Source organism: Propithecus coquereli, unplaced genomic scaffold, assembly GCF_000956105.1.
Source record: "Propithecus coquereli isolate 6110/MARCELLA unplaced genomic scaffold, Pcoq_1.0 Scaffold281, whole genome shotgun sequence".
In the NCBI taxonomy this organism is placed as follows: Eukaryota; Metazoa; Chordata; class Mammalia; order Primates; family Indriidae; genus Propithecus; species Propithecus coquereli.
In genome coordinates this window covers 1,108,593-1,129,564 of record NW_012148408.1, presented here as the reverse complement: position 1 = coordinate 1,129,564, position 20,972 = coordinate 1,108,593, and the positions used below count along the sequence as shown (strand labels likewise).

Here is a 20,972-nt window from a genome sequence, read left to right as displayed (position 1 = left end):
GAGGAAGAAGGCCCGGGCAGTGCATGAACTTAGATTTGTCTGGCCTCACCAAGTCCCCAGCTTGTTGTCCTGTCTCTATCTTAGTTGCTATTGACTCCCCAACTGATTCTTCTACTGTCTTGTCTGGGTTCTCTTGCCATGCCTTCCTGTAGCTGATCCTGGACATGCCCTTTGTCCTGCAGCACTACCAGATGCCTCCAAGGTTTGCAGCCTTGCTCACACTCTCTTGTAACAAGCCTCTGGCTTTACTTTGGCATTGACAGCTTTATGTCCTGTCACAAGGCTGATGGAGGGCCTGAAGGGGCTCAGGAAAATGGATGAGGGGAACTAAGAGAAGCGTTTTACAATTTACTAGGATTTAAGCATCACATCTCATCTCTCCAACCAACTCCCCAAACAAAGGAGTGCTGGAAATGGGGATACCAGGAAAATATTAACAAATAAGCAATGCATAGAAGCAAGGAAGGAAACCACTACACTGGTGGATACTCTGTGTCAGGCATCGTGCTAGATGTTACGTATAGTAATGTGTGACTTTATTTAATTCTCTCAATATTGCTTTCTATTTCAAAACAGGTGTTACAACTCCCATTACACAGATGAGGATACTGAAGCTCGAAAACATTAAGTGCCCATAGCATCACTTCCTCGGCCATTTCTTCCAAGAATGTTGGGGGGCAATGGGAAGAATAGGCAATGTGGAGCTGGCCAGTCCTGGCTTTGTCACTCACTAGCTGTATGAGGTTTCGTAAGTTACCTTGCCTTCCTGAGTCTTGTTTCTTCACTTGCAAATGGGACATACTGATGATTTATTACATGAGATGACGTGTGTTGAGCACCCAGCACTGTTGAATGTGAGTTGCTCCCTTTGTAGTCCTTTAATCCCCCTGGGCCTGGCCCAAGTTCTCCAAAGTCTCTGTAGACAACTCATGGGGTGAGCCAGTTCTTGGAAGAAAAGGAAGATCACCTCCCACTTCCTGCATATTATATTCCTGCTTATGCATTCTGATGTCCTGCTTGCTTTTTTAGGCTCTAAGTGCTATCCTGCTGACTCACTTCCGACTTCTCGTTCATCATGCTCAGCTCCTGAAAATGGAACGGAATGGAAAAAGCCGGAAATTGTACGGTCTGGTGCTGTGTTTAAGGGGACAGCCACCCCATGTGGATGGAATGCTGGGGACATGAGCTGAGCTGTGCCCAAAATGTGTTTCTCAGCTAACTCCTGGGACACTTTGCCTTGGATTGTAATACCTGTACTAATAATAACCATCCCAGTTAACTGCCACTAATGGGGAGCTAGCAGGCCCCGGGCTATGTGCTTTCCATGGATTGTGTCTTTGAATCATCACAACTGCAGAAGTCAGGGATGCTTTCTATTTTACAGACAAGGAAATTCACATTAAGATAGGTTAAGAAACTTGCCAGAGGTCACACAGCTAGTAAAGGGCAGAGCTAAGATTCAAACCCACGATCCAGATCTGTGCTGTTCAATATGAAACTACTAGCCACATGTGGCTAATGAGCATTGAAATGTGGCTAGTGACTGAGGAAATTGAATTTTTAATTCAATTGAGATGTGCTGTATGTAAATACAAAATACACACCAGATTTCAAAGACTTAATATCAAAAACCATATATATATAAAATATCTTTTTTACATTGATTACATGTTAAAACAATATTTATACATATTGAGTTAAATAAAATATATCAAAATAATTCTACCAATTTCTTTCAACTTTTTAATGTGACTACACAAAATTTCACGTATAGCTGTCATATTTCTCTAGGACAGCACTGATCTAAACCATGAACAGTACATGGTCGTTAGACCAATGACTTCCCAATATTTTCGATAAATTTTTTTTAGCGCAACTCCTCAATTTGTGAATTTTTATTTATTTATAAATTACATACATGTATACTACTCTGTAATACTGTGTACATTATAAAACACTGACAAAATGAATATTTTAAAAAGATAAAATAAAAAATAGAAAGAGTTGTACTAACTAATTTCTTCCAGGAGCCTAAGGGTCACTTTGTATACCCCCTAGAGTGTGCACACAACATTTTGGAAATTCCTGCTCCAGACCAACTTAGAACTCCTGGGTGCAGAGACTTTAATACAGAGGGTCCCCAATTTTGGCTTATGATTTTTTAACTTTATGATGATGCAAAAGCGATACGTGTTCAGTAGAAACTACTTTGAATACACATGCAACATTCTGTTGTTTACTTTAAGTACAATATTTAACAAATTACATGAGATATTCAACACTTCATTATAAAATAGACTTTATGTTAGATGATTTTGTCCAACTGTAAGCTAACGTAAGTGTTCTGAGAATGTTAAGGTAGGCTAAGCTATGCTATTCAGTAGGTTAGGTGTATTAAATGCATTTTCAACCTACAATATTTTCAATTAACAATGGATTTATCCAGATGTAACATGATTGTGAGTAAAGGAGCATCTGTACACGTAGCTCCCCTCCCACGTAGTTGAAGCTAGCACCTTGACTAGATTTTATTGGTGCTCAATAAATGTTTGTGGAAGGAATAAATAACCCTTAATATTCAATCATTTATCTGGAGGATTGGATTAATTAATTTATTTCACATGTATTGATCACTTTCTATGTGCTAGTACTATACTAAGTGCTGAAAAATAAACAAACTTTAATCCCCTTTCCTCTGGGTCAGTGCTTCTCAAACTTCAGTGTGTGTAAGAATCACCTAGAAGGCTTGTTAAACAGATTCCTTCTCCCCTGACCCCAATTCTGATTCAGTAGGTCTGGGGTGGATCCAAATAATTTGCATGTCTAAGAAGCTTCTAGGAAACTAAGCTTTGGAGAAGACTGATGTGCACTGGAGAATTGGAAAGGCATCCCAAATATTATGGGAAGGTGAGGGTAGAAGAGAACCAACATACATTGAATTTTTACTATTTGCCAAGCACTTTTAAATACATCACCTCATTTAATCCTCATATCAACCTGATGAGGCACATATTATTATATAAGTTGAGGCAACTGAAACTGAGAAAGATTAAATTGCCTAAATTATGGAGTTAGTAAATGGTAGAGCTTGGGTTTGTACTCACTTTCCTGCACTCAGTAACTCATGAAGATCTGCAATATCTTCTCCTTTTTTAGGTACTGTCCTATGAACCAGGCATATTGAGTGAGACAGACAAGCTCACTGTCTTGCTCAAATTTAATAAGCAATTAAAATATAGAGTTCTCAGTGTTATGAAGAAGGCAGTGCCATGAAAATATATAAGAGAAACAAGGCTGGGCGCAGTGGCTCACGCCTGTAATCCTAGCACTCTGGGAGGCCGAGGCGGGCGGATTGTTTGAGCTCAGGAGTTGGAGACCAGCCTGAGCAAGAGCGAGACCCCGTCTCTACCAAAAATAGAAAGAAATTAATTGGACAGCTAAAAACATATAGAAAAAATTAGCCGGGCATGGTGGCGCATGCCTGTAGTCCCAGCTACTTGGGAGGCTGAGGCAGTAGGATTGCTTGAGCCCAGGAGTCTGAGGTTGCTGTGGGCTAGGCTGACGCCACGGCACTCACTCTAGCCAGGGCAACAAAGTGAGGCTCTGTCTCAAAAAAAAAAAAAAAGAGACACACATATTCTAGAACAGAGTTGGTGCATGGGAGACCTGAAGAATGAATTAGAGGAGTGAAGGTGGGTGAGAAGTGTTTTGGGCTGAAGATATGCATGAAGGCTTAGAGGCAACAAAGTATTCAAGGAACTGCAATAAGTTGAAAATGTCTGAAGTGTAGAGGATGGAGATGAGAGATAAACTCTTTGAGGGAGGTGGGAACCAGCTCTGTCAGGCTATTTAGGCTTATTGATTTTATTCAAGAGTAGGAGAACGGTCAGACTTGTTTTTGTAAAAGTTTACTATGCCCACAGCAGAGGATAGGTTGGAGAGCTAGCCTACAGGCAGGGAGATTCATTAAAAATGCTAGTTGTGTAAATTTGGGTAATGCTGTGGTGACTGGGGAGAAGTGGGGGTGGAGGGTATTTAAAAGTGTTTAAGACTTGATGATTGGAAGGGGAAAAATGGACAGGCAAAGGAGGAATCAAAGATGACAGTACACAGTTTCAGTAGGGATAAGGTTCTGTAAGTTTATTATTTCACATTTTAAAAGAAGAGTTAAATCAGATAAGCGAAGTCATGTGAAAGAGATTTTAGTAAGATTTCAATGACTGAAACTTAATTAGAAAACATGGGAAACAATTACTATTTCTGTGGTTAAGTTTACTTTTTTTTGTTTTAATGTGCATCAACAGCTTTATCATCTGTTAAGATTGGAGTTCTGAATGTTGGAAATTACTCCTCTTTTTGCCAAGACCAGGATTAACTATGGAGAACCAGCTGTAGCCTATGAACTGTCAGTATACTGAGTTTCTTCTGTGACTGTCTTCTTGGTGAGTAATCTTGGACCTTGAATTTCTGAACCTCGACATTCCTTTTCTCTCCCCTTATCTTTCCACACTTCACGCCTTAAAAGTGGTGGTACATGGCTCCTATCAACGAATCAGAGATGATTTGGACTCCGCCTTCTTCATCTCGGTCCCGCCCACTTTAAAGACCACACCCCTTTCATTTGGCCCCGCCCCTTGAAGAGGTCGTCTCCGATATGACAGCGAATTCTCCATAATCCTGCCCTATAGGACATCTGAAGGGCGGGACCTAGATCAATCTTTTTTTTCCATTTGTTAAATCAAGTGTCTATCTGGCCCCAGTTCCGCCCCACTTCATCTTCAACCCAAGGATTGGTTGCTCTGTTCTTTGTTTCCGGCTCATGATTGGTTCTTTCATTCCGCCCCTCTCTTCCAGCTTTTGCAGGCGGGATTAGCACGCAGCTTCCTGCTCCTGCCAAAAAAAATAAAAGAAGAAAAAGAAAAGGGGAGAGAGGCGAGAGAAAAATGTCACGAAGATCTTTGGGTTTTAATTGGCTTTCAGCCTTGCCGGTCAGGCTGAACTCTGCCTTTTGATTGGTCTTTCTATCTGCCCATCCCGGTTAGGGGGCGGGATTTCCCCAGGAGACCCTCACCTGGTTGTCACTGGCCGAACAGTGCGCCTGTCTGAAGCTCTCGGCCCAGGATTGGAGGCGGACGCGGACAGGTGGGCGTGGATTGGCTAGGGCAGCCGGTCAGTGTGAGGCGGGGGCGGGGCCTCGGCGGCTGGTTGCGCGTGTCCGCCGCTGGCTCCGCTCTATCCGGCTTTGCTAGGGGAGGTGAGTCCGGCCGCGGCGGCACCGGCGGCTGAGGAGGCGGCGGCTGAGGAGAAAGCGGCCGCGGCGGCGGAGAAAGCGGCCGCGGGGACTGAAGCCGGGTGGGGGGGAGGGGGGGAGACGGAGCAGCCTTGAGCCCTGCGGGGGCCGTCGCGCGGGGGGACCCACCCGCTCTCCCCCCCAACCCTCCTCAGCAGAAGCAGCCGGCGGCGGGGGCAGGAGTCAGCCCGCTTCCGACCGTACCCCGCCCGCCTCCCGGGGCTCCTATTCCTTGGCCCCGGGACCCTAACCTTCTCCCGGGGCGGCTCCCTCTGTCTGGGCGTCCGAGTGCTGCCCACCCCTCTTTCATTCCTCCCTGCACCTCCTTACCGTCACTTTTGCCCCGGTTATCTTTCTCCTCTCTGTCCTGCCTGTCGCCTCCTCTCCTCACTCCAGCCTCCTTCCCTGGCTCATTCTGCCCAGGAAAGTTTAGTACCCCCCGCCCCGCCCTCCAAATCAGGTCAACCTGACTAGGAGTAGGGGGAGATGTAGGAAGGCCTGAGAGTTGGAGGGGGGGGAAGCTGGAAGCTGGTTTCCCTGAAAATTTCCCCCCATCTTTTCAATTTAAGGTGGTTGGAATTTTTAAAAATTGTGTTTTTGAGGAGGTGGTAGGTGTTTAGAAAAGGATGTGGGAATGGAAGGGGTAGATGAGTCAACCCTTTTACAAGATTCCAAGGGTGGTGTGTTACCTGATCCTTTTCGTGTGTGGAGTTCAGGGGGTCGGGAGGTTTGGCCTTTATTCCCACATTCAAAGTTGGAACCTCCCCCAAATTAAGAATGGAGTTTTAGTACCCACTTGTGGCAGGAATCCTGGGGGGAAGGGGTCCTTTTTTCCTTTCTTTTCTTTTTCGTTTTTCTTTTTTTTTTCCTTTTTTTGGCAACCTACACCCTTCCACACACGCTCACCCCAAAATTAAACACCAAGATCCAGTAAGTTGTTTGGATTGACTGATGAAGACATAAAGCCAGTTACGCTCTATGTTTTTCGAGGTGGAGTGAGTGGTTTTTCTTCATTTTTAAATGGCCAAATGACAGCTTGACCCAGTTTGCTTTCCAATCAAAGGGCATTTCTTTGAATGTCTCTTTGTGGCGCAAGAGCCAATGCAAAAATGATGGCGGCTTACAATGGCGGTACATCTGCGGCAGCAGCAGGTCACCACCACCACCATCACCACCACCTTCCACACCTCCCTCCGCCTCACCTTCACCACCACCACCACCCTCAACACCATCTTCATCCGGGGTCGGCTGCTGCTGTACACCCTGTACAGCAGCATACCTCTTCGGCAGCTGCCGCAGCCGCAGCAGCGGCTGCAGCTGCAGCCATGTTAAACCCTGGGCAACAACAGCCATATTTCCCATCACCGGCACCGGGTCAGGCTCCTGGACCAGCTGCAGCAGCCCCAGCTCAGGTACAGGCTGCCGCAGCTGCTACAGTTAAGGCGCACCATCATCAGCACTCGCATCATCCACAACAGCAGCTGGATATTGAGCCGGATAGACCTATTGGATATGGAGCCTTTGGTGTTGTCTGGTGAGTATCAAAGGAAAAACACAACTTCTCATGGTTTCTCCTCATGGTTGTGATTGGGTGAGTCAACCCTTATGGTTTTCTCCATGTTGACCAACGTGGAGCAAGCTTCTCAGCTCAACTGTAGAAAGCCACCCTCACTTAATTGGTAAAGAGGCCTAATGCGTTGGCTGTCTAGGCTTGGTAAAGCACCTTCTCATGAGTAACACACATAAGTTTGCTGTCTACCAACTTTCTTGTTGAGAACCTAAGCACGCCACTGAATGTAGGATCAGCAGATGAATGTATGAAATACTCATCTCCAAAGACCTTGGTCATCTCACATGTGTTTTGATTTAGTTTGGATCATTTGCTTGGTTGCATTAAATGTCAACGACTGACCCAACCTGGATTCCTTTATGGTAGTCTTGTCATTAGGATATACTTTACATAACTACTTTCCTATCCCTTCTGTATTTTCACTCCTTATTTCGTGATCTTGATCCTCAGAAGAATGGCAGGGCTCAATTCTTGAGTGGTTTATTTTAAACTGTAAAGCTACAGTTGGGAAGTATGTAGCTTTAGCCTTTTGATAAGAATGCATTAAATATAGCATCACACATGAGTACCACAAATGAGGTTAGTAGACTAGCTATGCAGTGGCCCACATTCGGTGTAATGTTTTAGTGTCATTTAGTGCCTCTTAAGTTACTATTATCCCTTGGTCAGTTGCTGTAGTAGGAAGTATACTTTTTAAACAAATGAAACTGCTTTACTTTTGCTAGGATATTTTAAAAAGTCTAAGCGTTTCTTAAATGTAACATTTTGGTTTATTTTACGCTTTTTAGGAAGATTAGTAGTTTATAATAGAATATATTTATTCCTATCAAAACTAGAGTGAACTGAGTTGTTTTTTTTTCAAGGATTAAGAATTCCAGTGTGGATAGATGAATTGATATTTTCAGTGCATCCCAAAATAGATTCTTGTTAATGTCTAGAAAAGCCCTCATTACCACAGGAAAATGAACTCTTGCAACTAGCCTGGTAAATATCTCCTTTCCTCATTGTTTTTGAGGCTAAAATTGATATGAGTATCATTTTTGCATTTTAATTGGTCATCTTTATTTATATTTCAGATTTTATAATCTAGGCTACTAAGTGATCTGATCCTTTTTAAAAAAAAAAAAAAAAACTAGTAGACTCCTGTTTTCTCGCTAGTCTCCAAGGAGGTTGCTGCTGTAGCGGCGGTCCCTTCTCCGAGGTATGTGGGATTCCAGGTGGGAAAGAGTAGCTGGTAATGGTGCCTCTCAGTCACTCTGCTCAGGGACCTGCTGGTTCCTGCCTTCCTTTCTTCTCTTCTGTAGCCTATCCTCAGAGATTTCACTGTGAACTTCCAATCGCTTAACCCTTGAGGATTTTCAAGTTTCTGTTGGGGTCTGAGGGGAGGGGGCGCAACAGTGGCAGAGGCAGACAGGGAAAAGGGTTGTTCCTTTACATTTTGTCATTGATTTACTATAATAACTTTTAGAATTTGGATTTTCTTAGATCTGGATGCTTGCTTGCTTTTCAATGCTTTGCATACCATGCAAAGAACTAGGGATACTTAAAGGGAAATAAGTTGCAGCATTCTTGAATATATTCTAAAGGCATTATTCACTTTCATTTCTGTCAAAAGGTGATGTGTCTTGTAGAAGTTTTAACTTCAAGTTGGTGATAAGGGAAAAGATTTTTTTTAAAGAGAGGGGCAGTAAAGAACTGAAGTGCTGAAATACCTGACAAAGCAAATATTTTGGTGGTGGGTACTATGAATCACTGCTATCTGAAAATCCAAATATGTTTGATTTGAATCCATTCTAGAGTCTACCACCTATGAAGTTTGTACCATGTACTTGCAGTACTCCTTTGTGCATCATCTTATTTCATGTTTGCCTTGTCTCACTGACTACATTTGTAAGCCCCCTGAGGGTAAGGACTGTCTTCTGTAGTACTTCTTTTTCTCCCTAGTACCTAGCACAGTACGGTAGCATCTTTACTGCTTAGTTAATTGATCTCATAAACAGATCCTTCTTTGTTTTGCCTTAAACAACAGAAATTCATTTCTCACAGTTCTGGAGGCTAGAAATCCAAGATCAAGGTGCAGGTTTGATTTCTTCTGAGGCCTCTTCCTTGGCTTGTAGATGGTCACCCTCTCACTGTGTCCTCACATGGTTTGGTTCTTCTTTGTTTCTTTAACCAAGTTTTCTAGTTAGCTGCACTGAGTATTTTTATCAGCTGTTACAGGTGAAATACAATTTGGTATGAAAAAAAGGGAAGAGTTCCAGGTGTATGTTTTAGTATGCAAATACTTTTCTATTTTTATATTTACATATTGATGACTTGCTGTCTGAATTGCTTGTTATATTTGACATTTATCTGCTATGGGATCTAAGTAAGATTGTTAAAACTAGAGATATGAAAACCAGACTGAATTGTATTAGTATTCTGATACCCTAGTTAAAGATATTAGTGAGGTTTTTTACTTTTTAACTAACTGAAACACATTTTTCTTTGTAATTTAGAAAGCACCTTATGAATCTGAAACTACTATATTCTAAAATGGTTAAAATGGAATGTAAAAATATTCTTCCAGTGATACATCATTTGATTCAAAAGTATCATATAACTACCTGGATAATATAAGATTCATTTAGATTCAAACATATATTCATTTAAAGCATTTTGCAAGTATTCTTCTGGCATAGCATATGACAAGGAACAATATCTGCCTCCATTTCTTTTTCTGGACATGCATCCGGTGGTACTAACTGATGGCTAAAAAAGCAGCATGTAATTTTGAGAAATATTGTTGTTCCTTCACATAGACAAGGAGAGATATTTGTAGAAGTGATGCAGCATTTTACTAGATTTATCACTGAACAGTTTAGTAGTCTCTACCTGACTATCTTTTTACTGAATTTAACTAGTGGAATAACTTATCAGTATTGGACAGTTGTGTAAGACTAGTGAATCACCCATTAGCTTGTTGGTAAAGATGGTGCTTTGACAGTTCAATTAAGGTTTCATTAACAACTGTCTGCTGTGTTTTATCTCAAAGTAAGTGTTCCAGTTTACCTGGTAATGTGATTGTGGGGTAGCCTGAGATACATTCATTTCCACTGATAGAATGTTTTTCATGGGTTATCAAGACATCGTGTATAATTTGACTTTCTTTGTCAGACGTCATAGCTTCCAAACTCCCAAATGGACAATTTAATAATGCAAAAACAAAACACAAAACAACCCACGAATAGTAACCTCAGTCATTTGGTGAGGGTAATATCAATCTGTTAATACCTTTTTTGTCTGTAGTTCTCCTTTGCCAGTGGAAAATGCTATACTTAAGGATATGACAACTTTGGGACAAAGAGCAAGGGCTTATGAAGTATATAATTTTGAGAGTTGGAAGAAGCTGACCACATGAGAGCAGTTCGAGGACCACTAAACCCAAGCAGTTTTTGACAATTGACAACCTTAAAATATCATAGACTGAATTAATGATGCATTTTGGCACCTTAATAAAAGTGAGTCTGGGAAAAGCATCTACTTTATAAAATTAGCGTTTTGGTTTGGGACTTCTCTGATTAATTTAAAGATCAAAGATCTTGGCATTCATTTGGTCCATTGCCTTTGTACTCCAACTAAAGTTGGAGGGCTTTGAATTTTATTATTCTGATACCTTCAGCAGGTTACTTACGTCTTTCAAAACTTGAGCATCACTGTAGTGATATTACTTGTGATCTTGTGATCTTGATAAATTATTTGACCTCTTTGTTCCTCATCTGTAAAATGGGGCTAATAATAGTACTTATCTCCAGATCAGTGTATTAAATGAGGTAATTCTTGCAAATCAATGAGTACATTGTCTAGCACACAGTAAGCATGCAATAAATGTTAGCTGTTTTATTGTAGTTATTGTTGGTGGAAAAATTAAGCTGTTGTGTTAATGTGCATGGAAGTATCTTCATAGATTGTCAGATTTATCAGATGAAATCAACATGCAGACTATTTTTGGAGGCATAACTTTAAATACCATAGGTGTTATATGCCATGGAGTTAAAAAAAAAAAAAAAAAGTTGAATTTAGAACCAAGAGGAAAATATTCTGTCCTGTTTTCTCAATTAATTAAAAACAGAAAGTTGTACACATGTTTGTGTGGACTTAGTAGGTATTCTAGTCAGATAATCTGCACTGTTTTGAAAAGTATGGATTTTTATATGCTTGGAAGGAAATTAATTTTTTCTTTGCAGAATGTAACAAATAAAGGACATCCTTATTATCTAAGTTCAGCTTTAGTGGAAATTCATTTTACTTGTATTTGGATGAAAAAATGTGAATTGCTAGGGAAGATCCCGGTGAGGTGGATGAAATGTGTGATTTAACGGAAAATTATTCAATTGAAACCCTCATGCATGGCGAAGATTGTCTAGCTGTTCATCTTGTGAAAATTAGAGGCATCTTTTTGTCTTATGTTTTCTCTGGTCCTCTTACTCCACAAGTAGCAAACTATAATTTGGAAAAATGGAGAATGCTTTTGGAATATGTTTGAGGAAAATCCTGGATTAAGTTGCATCAGTAAGAGTAGTATACTAAAGTGTATTTTGTTATTAACTGTGTTTTACAGGTTAAGAGTCTGTAGTATTGAGAAGTTTCTTCACTATCAGCCAAGATTAACAGCCACAGCTGGATTCTTTGGGGGGTCTGCTTTGTGAAAAGAGCTTTGAAGAAGCAGAGCCCACACCATAAAAAGGAAACGGTTGCTCTTCTAGACATAACAAAGCATCCGTGTGAAACTAGAAATGTGGAAATCTATACTGTTAATTTTAACTACAAATGAACTTACTTTTAGAAACTACCAGGTTCAGGATCATAAAGTAGAGAAAGCAAAGAGAGTAAGAGAATAAAAGTAACACAATCTAATGATATGGCACCAGTTTTTTGGTGATTGAAACTCCATAGCCTGTAACATTGAAAGTTACTTTGTACTTAGGCTCCTGACAAGATTATCCAAATATGTTTAAAAACAAAAATTAAAAAAAAATAAAATCAAGCAAAACCACAGCACAACAAAAGAAACTTGTTTTATTATTGGGGAGAAATTTTATGTTGTACAATTGAATGTCAACTTAGAAAAAAAGAAGACAAATGTTTATTAAAAGAAGTCATTTCAGAAACATTGCCTTTTCACATAAGCTAAAACAACATCATCCCTCAAAATTAAATGCCATCTTTTTAGCCATCAGTACCTCTGTGTGTGCATCCTGAAAGAGAAATGGGGGCAGATACAGTTGCCTTTCATATGCTATGCCAGAAGAATAAATATTTGTAAAATACATTAACTGAATATATATTTGAGTCTAAATTCTAGGTTTTTATCTTCATGGCATAGGCAGCTGTAGAAAAATGTTCCTTGATATAAAAAGTCCTCTAATGGAATACTGGAATGTTTCATTATCTTCACAACTTGGAGTGTCAGAGTTTTCCCTGTCTTCTATATTGTATAATTGAGTGACTATTTTTGGTGGTTATTATTAGATTTGTTGATGTCCTAGCAATTCAAAAATCAATTGTTCATATACTGGATGTTTCTTAATATGCTGATTTGGTTTCATTGATGGAAATTGTCAAGGCCAAAGAAACTTTTGTTTCATCTAACCAATAAATGGAAAGAAGCTGTTGGATGGAAATACTTTCATTATATGATTGTATTTGGGTTTTAGTTGTGAGTCCCTATGTGTCCATGATACTCCAGTGAATTGTTAATAGGGTAATCTAATGCAGATCAACAATGATTTCCTTACTAAAATAGCTTGTCAGTTTGATCCTATTGTTGCTTAGGGGTAACAGAAAGTGCCTAACACAACAGTAGTAACAGTGTCAATGAGCATGTGACAAGTCATGATAGAACTAGTCTGTAGTTCTAAGGTACCTAGCTAAGAAGCATTAGGAAAAATTCTGGCACTCTGGCATTATGAAAAGGTGACTTCTAAGGGAACTGTGCTGAGATTGTACTGTAATAATTAGTTGTAATGGTGTGGGTAGAGAGAGTGTGTACAGGGGTGTCTGTACACATAATGATTGGTGCTCTTTACCTAAACCCAGTTTTGTATCTGTGTTTTGAATTAGTTTGGCTAATTGAATCATATTTACTATCAGACAGTGAATGCTTTTGACACTTTTGGAACTCGCTAGTCATCGTATTTTTATTGTCAACCTGCTGTGGACCAGCACTTTTGTAGGCACTGAATGAAGATACTTAGTTCTATGAATCATTTTGCAAGCCTCCATCAAAGTTATGCTATTATTTGTAGTGTGCTCAGTATTGAGGAGGAATGTTTAAGTCATGATCTTGCTTTGAAGGAGTTTATAGTCAAGTAAACAGTATGAAAAATGACACATCCCTACTCTCACAGAGTCCACAGCCTTGGTGGAGAGTTGAAACTAAATTTGAAAACATTAAATAAAAACTTAAGGTTATGTTACTTTCACTTGTTCTTACAATACTCATTTGTTGTGTGTTGGCTATTTGCCAGGCATGGTGTTGCATGATAGGGATTAAAGGCATTTATGACCTAGTGGGGGAGATAGATTTGTAAATGGATAATTATAATTCAGTGCCATGAATGCAGTAATAGGATAGTCCCTGGATATTATGGGAGCATAGAGGAGGGATTCTGTGGAAGGTATGGATGCTTCCTAGAATAGGTAATGCCTCAGTTGAGTTTTAAGAATGAGAGTGAATCAGTGGGGAATGCATTCTAGGTGGATGGGCCCATATGCAAGAGACCCCAGGACTGGAGTTGTTAAACATGCAGTAATGGGGGTGGTAGAGGTGTGAGCTAGAGCTAGATCGTGAAGAAGTTGGAATGTCATGCTGAAGAGTTGAGGAACTGTTGATAATGGGGGCAGGGGGCAAAAAATCTTACTCTTTCTATAAATAAAGCACATATATACATACAGCACATAAACAGTTATACAGCACATGGGGGGGCACGGGAAATATGTAAATAGAAGAGTAGGGATAGCTGAGGTCTGTCTTAGGGAATGTTTGCAGTTGTAAGTGGAAGAAGTTTCTGGAAGTGGAACTAAAGGGCAGTCAGGAAAATGTGTTCACAGTGATTGACAACCTAAGTGTGGCAGAAGATTGTTAGAGAGTGATCTTTGGTACAGATAAAAAGTCAAAGAAAATTAAGGTGGAGAAAAGGCCATTGCATTTAGCAAGCAGATGACTGATGACATTTGAGGGAATGATTGTGTTTGGTTCCCTCCCTAATATATATGTATGTTTGATTCTAAAGAACGTCTTAAGTATTAGCACTTTTTATTATTTTTAAATTGTCAATAAAATTCTTCCAAATCCTGAGTTTTTATTTCTAGTTTAATAAACCAGAGAACTTAATGTTCAAGGTGGTATTTCCTTGGGAAGAGTTTTTTTTTAATGGTACAGTAATAGGGTACTAAACTAAATTTGTTAGGAGATGAGGTTCTGGTCCTAGCCTTCCTGCCAACAACCCTATGACCTTGGTAAAATTATTTAAACTTCTGAGCCTTGGTTTCCTCATTTGTAAAGTCTTGTGTTTCCTAAGATTCTATTATAAAATGACATTAATATTTGTAAGACATAGTGGTAGTATTTCTGGGTAGTAGTGTCTGCTGGTGATGACAAGGCAACTTTCTGTCTTGAGGACTACTAAATTGTTTAAAGGAAGAATGAGATAAATGTCACTGTGTTTCAGTGTGATGATTTTTATAGAGTTTTCAAATTTGGGATCAGATTTTAAATGTGCAGTTTGTTCAAGAGACTTGTTTTCTCCTGTTAATGACTTATTGATTAGGAGGATTATACATGTGGTTCAGTTGTGGAAGAGAACCTGCCTAATTTTAAATGAGCAATCAATTTCTTCCTACATTTCAATTTCATAGCTATTATTTTTCTGATAGTACTTTACCTTTTTAGTGTTTTAGACTTACTTGCCTTCTTAAATATATTGAGCTATTTTAAAATTTTACAATGAAATCTAATGTTCTATTCAATATTTTGTCTTTTTTTTGTTAGTAATCAGGTAAGATGATGTGGGGGCCATGCTGACATTAATTTACAAGTTGCTTTAACATCTTTTTATCCCCAGGAGTCTCTTTTAAATTCAGAATTTGGATAGGGGACTTACTGGTTTGCATATGAGCTTCCCAGAAAATGAGCTTTGACATATCTTTAAGGCTGAGCGGTTTAGGGCATAATTTAGAGGTGACTGACTTCCTAAGGCTCTTGTATAAGAGGAAGGGAGCACTTTTACAAAAACCAGCAGGGCTGTCCAATAGCTATTTAATGAAAGCCATGTACGTAATTTTAAATTTTCTAGTAGCCACGGTAAAAATATGTAAAAAGAAACAGATGAAATTAATTTCAGTAATATAGTTTATTTAACTCACTGTGTCTAGAATATTGTCATTTTAACATGTAATCACTATAAAATTATTAATGAGATTTTTTTTTCCGTACTAAGTCTACAAAATCTAGAGGTATCTTAATGCTTACACCATGTCTCAGTTCGGTCTAGCCACATTTTAGGTGCTCAGTAGCCACATGTGGCTACTGACTACCTTATTGACTAGCACAGTTATAGAGTCTCTTTCACTTTTATTGGATTATATATAGTCATTTCTGAACCAGTCACTGTCAATGGAGATGAGGTTACTTTTGTAGCAATCAGGCCCACCCCTGGACCTGGAGATTAGGTCAGTTATGAGTAGGACGGATGAATACCAGCAGTGGATGCTAGGAAGGCAGTCATTAATAACCAAAATAATGCATTTATCTAACTTACGTCAGACACTCAGAACTTGACCAGGTGTGCTTATGCAGTGAACTGCAATAACGTTCTTTGTAGAGAAGTTGTCCTGCCGGCCCTGAGTTATTTTGGGGTATTTTCCTTTTCTTTTCTGAAGCTTTGTTTGCCTAAAGTAGCAAATGTAAAATTGGTATCTGATCTTGCCATGTTTGCTTTTCTTCCCAATTAGAGCAGATCATCTCCCATTGATTTCTTTTTCCCCCCATCTCAGTGTTGTGGTTTCGTTATCCATATAAGCTTCTCAGTCTTGTTTTCAGTTTTAGTTTAGCACTCAATAATGTCAGGCAACAGACTTCTTAGAGAGGAATGGACAGCACAGAAACTTTTTGTTTATCCATTCCTTGACCTAAAATTCTTGTTCCAAGCTGCAGAGAAAAGGTGAGGAGAGACATTTGAACAAATAGATAAAATTAGTCATTTGACCCAGATTGCAGCTTTTTTTTTTCCTGTCTATATGGATAAAAATCATCTTCCAATTTACATAAGCAGGTGATTTTTCTTACATGCTAATTTTCTTAATGTGCCATGGCAGAGGGTTGCAGATTTGCAAATTGTGTAAGTAAATTGAAATAAGCCAGGTGACTCTATTTCACTGTATTATCTTACCAGTGCAGAAGTACCCAAAGGGTGCAATTATTGGGTGATTGTCTCATTGCACATCTAACACAGACTAGTGTGAAGGGTTTTTTTCCCACTTTCTTCTCTACTTCCTCTCTCTTTTCTAATTTTTTAAAATAGAAAACTATTGATTTCTATATTTATCTCAGCAGGGCTGGAAATTTAGTAATACAGATGTGAGGGAAATTTGAGTTTTATTAAAAGTAATCTAGAAGCCATAAAAAATGGTAAATATTGTGGGTATTGTGCAGAAAAGGGAACACATGTATACTTGGCTTGGGTTTGAACTGACTCAGAGAACTATGTGGGAACCTTCAACCATGTTTAATTGATTGGCTTCCTCTGTGTTCGTTTTCCCAGGTTCTGCATGTTACAGTAATTGGGGTTTTTGTGAAGTTAACTGGGTGTATATTATAGTCAGTGGTCAAAGTAAACATTGATGTGTATTCTTTTAAAAACCCAAACTAATTAATTTTAACCCGGTTTAAAACATCATGTCAATAAAATAGAAATTTTAGAAAGGTTGTAGGGACTCTTTCCAGAAGATTCATGAGGACAAATAATGTCAATCAATAAAGCACCTTTCTTTATTAAAACATTGCAATATTAAACTTAGTAATTAATGCTGTCTGATTCCTCAGATGTTATAATAGTATTCAGCTAGTGTTATGTATGGAGATTAAATTATATTCCTGGTAGCTTTGAAGTAATGACTTGGAAAAGAATCATAATTTTAAGCTAGTAAAAGTTTGGCCAGTCACGTTTCAGCTTAAAGAAAAGTAGTTTAGAAGAACTTTCAAAACAAAAGCATTTAAAGAATGACCTGAGGAGGACAACATTTAACATTTTAAAGGACATTGTGGTTTAGTAGTTAAGAGTCTGTACTCTGATGACAGACTAACTCTGAATCCTGGCTCTGCCTCTCATTAGCTGTGGACAAATTATTTTACTGCTGTGTGCCTCATAGTCTTCATGTGTACAATGGGGATAGTAATAGTATATCTAGTAATAGTAGGGTTGTGAGGATTAAATGAATTATTATATATGTAAAGTCTTAGAACTGTGCCTGGCACTGTGTAAATGTTAGCTATCTTTATTATTATTACCAGTTTCAGTATAAGTGAAAAAAAATAGTACCTCCTGAAAACTTATTAATTTAGGGAAAATAGTTAACAGCTTTTGTATGATTATTGACAGCTGTTAGGTATGTGACTTCACTAGAGATTTCATTTCTGATTAATTCCAACTATTTTTGAAAAAAAATTCATTCCAATTCTAGAATTCTCTCCAAATGTAAAATTTCCTTTAGCACATACAAGGAAGGTTTCTCCTTTCTGTTTTGTTCTCTCCTCCCCATCAAAGTAAATAATGTGTTTATTGTAGGACACTTGAAAAATAGAGAAAAGCCGAAAGGAAAAACAGTTGCTTGTAACCTACAACTGGGTGATAACCATTAATAGCATTTTATTGTATTGGTTTACAAGTTGTTTACCTGGAATGTGTGGGTGTGTTTGTAATATTATTAGAGTTGGGATCATGAGCACACTGTATGTTTACAATTTTATATCTTGTTTGTTTCACTAATATTGCAAAGGTAGATTTTGGTCATTTGTTTTAAGGGCTTTTTCATTCTCACAAGCCTAGAGCTCCACCTCTATTTATACAGTTGGAAGATAGTTTAGAATGCATCTAGTTTAACTGCTTTATTTTATAAATGGGAAAATTGAGACCCAGAGAAACTAAGAGATTTGTTCAAGGTCACACAGCTGGTTGGGAGCTAAGCCAGAACCTTTGCTCTTTTGCTGCTTTACCAGTAATACCTGTCCAACTTAATGCCTATTGAAAATGGAGGAAGTGTTCATATAAAAGCAAAACAAATAAAAGGCAAAAACTCTGTAAATGAAACCGGGAACAATACATCTGGAAAAAAACCCCCATAGGTTATGTAGAATATTCTCTTGCTGGTTTTGTATGTGCCAGTGACTCCAAGTTTTCTGGTTTAATGCAAGCTACAAGGGTTTTGGTGAAGGAACAACTCAGTATTTTCATGTTTATGTAACTATATTGTGTATCTATTTGAGCATATCATCCCCCTTATTTCTTGAAAAACTTTAAACCTTAATTTGAAAAATTGGAAAGAATTGTACAATGTACCTTTAAACCACTCTTCTAGATTAACATTTTGTGACTTTTGCATTATCTACTTTTAGGCTATTTCTACAGAACTTGCTGAGATTGGGTTTCAAATAAATTTAGACATACAGTGTTAAGAAATTTATGGTCACCGCATCAACTCACTGTTGCATGTAGCAAGTTTTGTATGCTCTCCAACTACAGAAGGAGCTTGAAGTTTTAAAACTTGTGACTATTTTGGAATGCTATTTGTTCTGTTAATACTTAAAACAAAAATCAGTGTGACTCAAATGTGTAACTGAAACATGTATAGTCTCAAAACTAAGCTTCGGGCAGAAGAGAAATATTCCATTCTACAAAGTTTTTCTTTTTTGTGGTATTTATCTCAGGTTGGGACTTAAGGGAACATTTTCAAAATAAGAATCCTAAGATCTGGTTCTACAATTCTGTGACAGAGGACATGATTAAGGCTGTTACATTGTTGAAGCTAAATTTTAAGTTACTATAGTTATGGTTTTTTTTTTTTTAAGTAAATCACTCTAATGCAGTCACATGAGCTGATGATGCTGTGATTTGTGTCACCCAATTCACTGCTCTGTATTTTTCACTACCAAATAATTCCTTTGTTAAACTCATTTTCAGTAAATGAGCCATTGTTTCTCAAAGGGTAATGATTATTTCTATATATAGTACAAAGCCCCAAGAAATAGATTTTAACATCTAAAGTATTAGTTAATGATTGGAAATGGTTGAAATCATTGCTCTGTGTATATTAAGCCACAATTGTATGTATAAAAAGGACAGCTGCTGTGTTTGCTCCCTAGGCTACAATATGAGATATTATGTTTACTAGAAATCACATGACAGCAAGCCTTTAAAAGTGAGTTTTTTTGGTTTAGATGCAAAAAGGGTGATTCTACTGAGTGAACCCAGCTGTTACATTATATAGTTTTGGCACCTATAGTGAGGTAGCTAGAGTTCTAAATGGCTTGTGACAGGTAAGGAAATGCATAGGCAGCAGTTGCTGGTTTACTTGATGTAGCTGGTATCAGTATCTGTAATTAAATCACTGACTTCTTACAATACCTGAGCAGGAAAAACATTAAAATAGGGACACTATAATGTTTAACTGGTGTTAGGTGCTGAGGGTCTAGTTACCAACATATACCAGCTTGTCTCTGTAAGTGGGCAAACTTTTACTAGTTTTTATAACTTGATTTTCTTTTCCACTTAAAGTAGATGCCCATTCTTAGAAGACAATCTCTTTGTTTCTGTCTCTCTCATAATGCTGATGAAAAAAAATGCTTATAACCACTTGTGCTCATTCTCTCTCTACCCACTGATCCACTAAAAATGACAAGAGCTTCAAAAGCTGAGGTCATGTTTCATTTGCTTCTCCAGAGCCTAACTCTGTCCAGGTTGGGTGCTCGTTTGTTGTTGAATTGCAAGTTTCTAGTCTGGGTGCAGTGATGGGAGCCTGTAGTTTCAGCTACTAGTGAGGGTGAGGTAGGAAGATTGCTTGAGCCCAGGAGTTTGGGGCTGTAGTGTGCCATGATTGTGCCTGTGCATAGTCACTGCACTCCATTCTGGGTAACACAGAAAGACCTTGTCTCTAAAAAACAAAAAAAAGGAAAGAAAGATCTAATGCTAAGTTTGTATGTGATTTCTACTCTCAAAGAAGAGTACCATCACTGACTCTTACCATTGTATATTTCAAGATCCCTACTTCCTCCTGCAAAGGAGGAATTTTTATGAGGGAATACTTAATAGAGAGATTTAGACAACTGCGTGGTAGTGGTTTTGTTTTCTGTGTTCAGATTTTTTTTTAAGAGTAAGAGTTGTAATCTAAAAATAGTATATGGTATCTCACTATGTCCAGAAATAGTCCTTTATTTTGAAAAGAAATAGTCCTTTATTTATACTGCTTTCTATAATCTGCATAAAGTTAAGAATGCTGTTGAATTGTTTAGGGAAAATACCCTTTTCAGTGCAATGCTGTGATCTCATGTTAGAAAAACAGTGAGAGATCCAGTTAATAGAAACTGTGTTCAAAGTCTCATCTAATGCATCAAAACATACCAAAGCAGTCTGTGATGCTAGTGCAGAAGAAAAAAAGTAAAATTCTAAACTCCTTATTCTGTTTTATGAGTAAATGGCAGTTTAGTATGTGCTAGAGATCCTCTCTAAAATTAGTGAGGAAAGAATGGCTTATTCCATATACCAGTATGCTGGTATATGTTTAACAACAGGCTCTCTGAAAAATAAAAAAGCTGTAGTTTGTAGGATTTGCTGATATCTCTGGTGTAAATACTCCTGTAATGGCCAATTTCAAGCCACTAATGTGAAGTCACTAAATGTTGAATTGGAAAAAGATATGCAGTAGCACACCATTATGTAGTATTTTCACTATACAGATAAAGTAGATGTTAAATAACCTCAAGAGCATAAATCATAATAAGATAATTAGGGAGTGATGATTTCTGATATTTATTACCTGTGTTTTAAATATGATTTATTTTGTCATAAGTTTATATAA

At 38.3% G+C, this 20,972-nt stretch overlaps 1 protein-coding gene across 1 annotated transcript in view; it reads left to right on the top strand.

Annotated features, from left to right (window-relative positions):
- The first annotated feature begins 5,406 nt into the window (after positions 1 to 5,406).
- Positions 5,407 to 20,972, top strand: part of NLK (nemo-like kinase) — a 176,862-nt gene continuing 161,296 nt past the window's right edge. Inside the window, exon 1 of the mRNA XM_012648294.1 lies at positions 5,407 to 6,824. Coding sequence (XP_012503748.1) covers positions 6,367 to 6,824 — 458 coding nt within the window. The 5' untranslated portion in view covers positions 5,407 to 6,366. The remainder of the gene's footprint in view (positions 6,825 to 20,972) is intronic.